Source organism: Triticum aestivum, chromosome 3A, assembly GCF_018294505.1.
Source record: "Triticum aestivum cultivar Chinese Spring chromosome 3A, IWGSC CS RefSeq v2.1, whole genome shotgun sequence".
Classification (NCBI taxonomy): domain Eukaryota; kingdom Viridiplantae; phylum Streptophyta; class Magnoliopsida; order Poales; family Poaceae; genus Triticum; species Triticum aestivum.
Genome location: NC_057800.1, coordinates 687,221,506 through 687,228,599, shown reverse-complemented (window position 1 = coordinate 687,228,599; position 7,094 = coordinate 687,221,506). Strand labels below are relative to the sequence as shown.

General features: G+C 39.6%; 1 protein-coding gene across 1 annotated transcript; it reads left to right on the top strand.

The window, feature by feature from the left end:
* Positions 1-4,285: 4,285 nt before the first annotated feature.
* On the top strand, positions 4,286-5,478 carry LOC123059104 (pectinesterase inhibitor 10-like). Its single transcript, XM_044481744.1, has one exon. It carries the CDS (start codon positions 4,491-4,493, stop codon positions 5,172-5,174), a length of 684 nt encoding a protein of 227 aa, XP_044337679.1. The 5' UTR covers positions 4,286-4,490; the 3' UTR covers positions 5,175-5,478.
* Positions 5,479-7,094: the final 1,616 nt, after the last annotated feature.

Here is a 7,094-nt window from a genome sequence, read left to right as displayed (position 1 = left end):
TAGGAGTCAATTACTAATACCATCTTCTTAGATCAAATAAATTAAACTTTTTTATTGACCAATACTGTGCTCCACTGTCGTACAATGATTAAAGTTATGTACTTTGATTACTAACAAAATATGGCTCCGCTTATCAGCTTGCAGCAATAGCTAAAATTTGATCGTAAAATGTATGGGCGCGGCAACGTGCCATCAACGATCTAGTAATTTTCAATCAGAGGGTACACTACGGTTGCATGCATGCACTGCCATTCTCTCTCCCAGACAAATGCACCCATTTATTTTACGTTTGCTAATTTAGATCGTTCATATATTTTAAACCAATATTCTGATTTTAAAACTTTATATATATGAACTCATGCCGCAAAGACCTTTGGAACAAGACTGATTTTGGCTACATGTTAAATGAGTTTAAATTTCATGAAACGTATTTCACATATTTCGCCCGCTTGAAATCTTGTGAATAAAATGATTTCAAGCAGTTTCACAAGTTTTTCATTTCAGTTTCATGTTGTTTTCCATTTTCACAACTTACATTTTGCTTTCCACGGGCATGGTTCAGAAAAATCATATATATCTCAATTGCACATTTTGAAAGAACATATTTTACTATTTTAAAATAAACCGTTTCACATTTTGAAATAATCGGTTTCATTTCACAAGTTGACATTTCAGTTTGATAATATTTTTCACTTTCAGAAGCTACATTTCACTTTACACTAGCACATTTTTGAAAAAACATGGTTAACTCTTTTGAATAAACTGCTACACATTTCGAAATAATCAATTTCACAAGTTGATATTTTAGTTCATATTGTTTTTAACTTTCAAACCTACATTTCACTTTGCATAGTTGTTTAACAAAATCATATCTATTTCAATTTCACATTATTCAAAAAACATATTTCACTCTTTTGAAGTAAACCGTTACACATTTCAAAAATTAAAATTTCACAAGTTGAGATTTTAGGTTCAAATTTTTTTTCACTTTCAGAAGGAGCATTTCACTTTTCATTAGCTTATTTCACAAAAATCACATCCATTTCAATTGCATATTTTTGAAATAACATATTTTACTCTTTTGAAATAAAAATGTTACACATTTCCAAATAATCAGTTTCACAAGTCGATATTTTAGTTTCATATGTGGGTTAAATAGGTTTCGGTGAAATGAGTATTTTTTCACATATGAAATGTGAAACGTCGAAATTTAAATGTGTTCGAAATGTTTCCAAAATCCATCTAATTCTAAAGCTCTTGACACCGCAAGTTCAAATATATAAAGAAAATTCAGAAATGAGTCTATAGTTTAAAAGGTATGGTTGATTTAAATTGTCTAACATGAAATAAAGTCTATGAATTTGTTCTGCATGTAGAGTGAGAGAAGAGACATGCATGCATACCTTACCTGACAAAACGTGTACTTTGGGCCCATTAAACAGACACTGATTTGACTAACAAGAAAAAAAATACAAGAAATATACTAGTGCTATGCATCTAGGTGGGTCATACATTCTCACCAATCTCAGAAGAAGTGAGTGGTCTCAGATGTACTGGTACGTAAGGCAACCGCGCAAAATGACTTTATATGACATCATCCATGAGGCCATATTTAGTTATATAGGACTTGCAAAGCTAAAAAAAGCTTGGACGAATAAAATGTTCTAAGACAAAAGTTAAACGTTCTAACAAAAAAGAAGAATTGGTCGGACGAAAAATTTATATTATTAGTGGCGCTCTATCATTAATCATATATTTTCCGTTCTAATACGCGGACGGTGTCGGCGCCTTCACGGGCGGTGCAGTGGTGCCCTTGGTGACGCGTACACGCTTGACGAGTGCAGACATGACGCCCATGATCTTCTCCAGGTCACCGTCTTTCGAGAGCAGGTCATTCTTCTTGGACGCCCCTTCCTGCCGGCACTCATCGCAGTTCCACATGACCGAGTCGCTCTCGGTCCTCGCAATGAAGCTCCGCACATCGGCGAGCCTCACGTTGTGGTGACTAAGGCGCGCGGCAGCGTCCTCGATGTCTGCCGCGCAATGGTCCATGCACCACCACATGCCATCCTTGATGCCCTTTTCCTCGGAGCGCGCGAGGGTGGCCGCCTTGGTGCTGGTATTGGCTGCAGCGTGGACCGCAATCTCGGCCAGCGCGAAAGCGTCCGCAGATTTACTCTTCGGGCATGCTGACAGGACGGTGACACAGTACTCCGGGTACGGCGTGTCGGCGCATGCCGCCTTGACATTGCCGCCGGTGGCGTCGACGAGGGAGGCCGCGCCTAGGAATAGGAGGGAGAGGGAGAAGGCACGCATGCTCGGGCAACGTGTCGCCATCGTCGTGGAGGTGATGCAAGATTTGCATGGTGCTATTTCCCGTATATAGAGGAGCATGGCGCTATTGCCCACCCCATATCTCTACCTAATAATAAAGCACGCATCATTTCTGATCGTCCGTCGTGCCTTTTAAAAAAAGTCCCTGCAACTTGTTGAAATCAACGCGCAGTCCATCTTTAAGTTGGGACGAATCGTTTTTTCTACTTTACATAAAACCTTTGAGCTTTATACTAATCAACCGGCAGTCCAACATAAAAGCCCCTAATATTTGCATTAATCAACCCGCAGTCCATCTAGACTAAATATTTTTCAAAATAATCATATCTTTTAAACTCTAACTTCAATTTTAACATGTTATACATGAAATTTGATTAAAAAATATGTAGAATCTAAATATGATGTTATTTTTATCTAGGAGCTATTAAAATATGCTATTTAGGGTGCAACCTAAATCAATGGCGCGTGATCCGTCATTCCTTCGTACCAGCATCGATTTATATTGCAAATAAACATGTCACACGCATTGCTCTATGCTGCTTGGCAAGGAGCGAGTCAGGAAATGATTACAATGAATAAATCACAATCCGTAGGCATGTTGTACTTTCACCAGCTTCTCTCTTTGTACATGTCCCATAGTCGAAGAAACTACATACGTATTTTTTTAGCAAAAATTCACACACGTACTTGCCACCGGACTACACTATTCATTTTTATTGTGAATAGAAAAATAATTTTTATAGCATATACATACACTTATGAAATTCATGAACATCAAAAGTACGTGCAGATATATTTATTAAATATCCAAACAATTCTTGTGATAGTCAGGAACGTTAATATTGGATCCAATACATACGATCTTAATTTGTGTTTTATCCGTGCATGTCATGGTGACACATATAGACTTTCTTAAATAGATTTAATTTATAAGATTTATGGACACTGGAAATACATGAAGATTTATTTTGAAAATCTCCAAACAATTCGGGGTGGCCTATTCTTAATATTTACTTTCTTCCGTTTTTCCTTTTTCTTTTCACCTTTTTTTGTACATTAAAAAATTTGGGACTTCAAAAAAGTTCCAAAAATTAAAAAAATGTGAATTTTCAAAAAAATAATTTGATAAATCTCATTTTTTTGTAGATTCAAACAATGTTCGTAATTTAGTAAAAATAATATTCAAAAAATGTTTGGAATTATGAAAACAAATGCTCGGGAAATCAAATAAATTCATGATTTGTTAAAAAAATCATGTATTAAAAAACTTAATTAAATTGAACAAAGTTTTGCTAACTCAAAAAATGTTCATGAATGGAAAAATATCCTAAAAGTTTAAAAACTGTTCGTGACTTACAATTTTTTTATTCATTCATAAAATCTCCGCTGATTCAAAAAATGATCATGTATTTGAAAAATATATATTCCTGAATTTCAGAAGTTGTTCCACCAATTTCCAAAACAATGTTCGTCCATTCTAGAAATGTTTGCTGATTCAATAAAATTGTTAAAAAAATGTCCATAACGTTTTTTTAAATGTTTGGAAATAGTATAAAATTTTATGAATTCAAAAAATGTGCTTGATTTTAGAAAATATTCAAAAATTTGTAAAAGTGTTCAGGAATTTGAAAAATGTTCACGAGTTTAAAAAAAAAGTTCATGATTTCACGAAATTGATAGTGATAGTGTATCTCGGTGATGCAACAAAATGTGATCATGGCCATGGGAGATCATGATTTTTTTTTCTCCCGTTGCGACGCACTGGTCATTTTTCTAGTTTTACGTTGTAATCATTTTATTTAGAACATACACAATGGATATAGTATCCAAGCTCTCGGCAAGACAAAACAAAATGATAAATCGGGTCTAAGACATTTGCAAGTTTAGAATTTGCAAAGAATTTCATGAGGTCGTCGTTCTTGTCTACAGTACTCCTATATGCATGCAGACAGATGGAAATAGACGAGTGATCACGAAGGCTGCAGCTCGTACGTCGCGCGCTATTGCCGTGCTCTCACCTGTATGAAACAGCCCATCGTCTTAGGTGCGCATGCAAATCGGCCGCTACATGCCCCCATGGCAAGCTCCCAAATAGTACTACAAGTTTGCAGTGCTACACACTGCCACAATCCTCTACATCCTTGCAAGTCACAACAATGGCATCTCGAACAAGAACCGCCACCTCTCTCCTCATCTTCGTCCTCACCACCACGGTTGCTGCGTCTACATCGTCCACAAATGCTGCCGCCACGCCGCCGTCACCAGAGGCACCGCCGCCGCCACCACCACCACCGCCACCGCCGCCGCCGTGCGTCGCACCACAGCCGGTTGCAGCGTTCCTCCGCGCGCGATGCGCCGCCACGCTGTACCGAGTGACCTGCTACAACACCCTCATCCCCTACGGCTGCGTGTTCCAGACAAACCCCGTCAGGCTCGCCCGGGCCGCCGTCGAGCTCAACGCGGCCCAGCTCCGCGCCCTCTCCACGCGCGTGAAGGAGGTCGTTGCCCGTGGCGGCATTGGCCAGCCGGGAAGAGCCGCCTACGCGTTGCAGGACTGCGCGGGCACGGTCTCCTCGGCGGCCGGGCTGGCCAAGAAGTCGGGGGCCGAGATCGGCAAGCTCGACGCGGCGGGAAGCAATGCGACCGTGACTCAGGTCAGGTGGGCGATCTCCAACGCGCAGACGTGGCTCAGCGCCGCCATGGGCAACGAGGCCACATGCACCGAAGAGCTCGCCCCATGGGGAGCCGCCGCCGCCGCGAAGGAGCTTGTTGCCCGGACGGTGATTGCCATGGAGAGCACGAGCGTCGCCCTCGCGCTGGTCAATGGCATGCCACGCTAAAATTAGCAATGGTGAAATGTGTGGTGGTGCCTCGTCGTTTAGTTTCCACGAATTAGGGACTGCTTAGTATACTTTACTACTCCCTCCGTCTTACACTAATGTTAAAAAACGTCTTACATTTAAGACGTCTTACATTATGAGACGGAGGTATAGAACGGAGGGAGTAGTTCCTTATAGAACTGAATGAGCATTTGCTGTAATAATTTGCAAGTGAAGTTGTTTATAAAAAGTTGGATTTAGTGCAATACTAACAACTAAGTAAATAAAGATGTAATCTCATACTGGAATGTTTTGTTCAGGACCATTCTTTTGTAACTACTAACTTGTTTTTTTTTTTGCGAAAAAAATTCCGATTTATTCATCAACAATTAAGGTAGTACAAAAAATAGTTGAAGTAAAAATTACATTCAGACCCGTAGATCACATCAACATCAAATTTTAATGTGGGATGAATGTGCAGAAACTAAAGCAAACCCAACGTATAAGATTTTGAGGCACATTCTGTCTTGAGGTACCATATGTGGTCTACACATGTAGGGTTGAAAACAAAGGAGATATTGAAATCTCTCTTTCCCCGAAAAAGAAGAAACACATATAAAAAATATTTTACTATGAGCATGATGTTCCACCTATCCGCTAGCTAGCGGCACTCCGGTCTGGCGTGGAGTATAAGATGGCAGGACTACCAGAAGATCCGTCATCAAGAGATGATGATTGAAACACCACTTCGTGTTTGTGGTGAAAAGCATTGTTCTGGCCTTGACGAACCTACGTCCTTACCTTGTCGAAGGCATTGTCTCATCAGAATGAAATCCGTATCTTGATTGTTTTGGCTGGGCAGGACGACGGCGGCAGGGGAACATTTATTCCTTCTTGAAGCCGATCCTATGGAAGAAGTCGACTTAGTCGCAGGTGTTAATTTTGTATCTTCCAATAATTTAATTTGTGTCTATGTCTTGTACTCTGTTTGTCGATGATTTTGATCCTTTGCCTTATATCAAGTTCAAAAAAAAATTGTGTGCATCATAATAATGCAGAGGCTGGTGGTTTCGTCCACTTTTTTTGGAAGAAAAAATGCTCATGATATCTCGTGCATGTATCAGCCATTGATCTGATTGCATATTCGAAGAAAGTAGCCATGTCACCCTTGTATTCCATAAGTACTGTTCATTTCACTGGAATTTACCCATGTATTGCACCAGTTATATCGTAGTCCGTCATTTTTTTACCATTAATCACGCTTGACGACTTTCCCTCATTACCGGCAAGCATAATGTGCCACGTCATGCTCCACATCCCATGATTATCATGTTATTTGAAGCTTTGAATCTATTTTATCTTTTGTAAGTGCATCCAGTGCCCCTTAGTAATTTTGGTATATTGAAGACTTATAGGTTAAGGGACTAATGCGTGTGTGAGTGTACACAAGTCTATAAGTCTATGAGGAGTTTGATATTTACAGGAAAAGTCGACCCCTAAAAATGAACATCTTCGACTGAAGATTTTGGTATTTCTGAAGACTTTCATGAAGAGTTTGAAAGTGAAGAAATTGGTGTGTCCGTGAAAACTTGATATTCATGCGAGGAATATGAAGCTTGAAGACTTTCGTTTTCATAGTTTTGTTTTTCTCTTTTTCTTGAGTCATAGGAAACACCGTACTGTTAAAGGAGGTCGAGGAAATACTAAGGAAAAATTTCCATGTGATGCTCAACTCAAAATACTACACCTACCAATCCCTTCGAGTGAAGCCATTGAAAATCTCATACAGTTCAGTCAATTTCTTCAGTGACAGAGACGAAATTCTTCTGGTCTCTAAGGAATTTGTCCTGACTGAGGAGTTAGGAATTCGCTAGTGTGGATTGCCTACACAGTGAGGAACATGATAGCCCTGAGGATTTTGCTACTCAAAATTCCGACCAT

What these genes read in the sequence shown, in the direction of transcription:
- LOC123059104 (XM_044481744.1), top strand. Translation starts at nt 4,491, where the DNA reads ATGGCATCTCGAACAAGAACCGCCACCTCTCTCCTCATCTTCGTCCTC.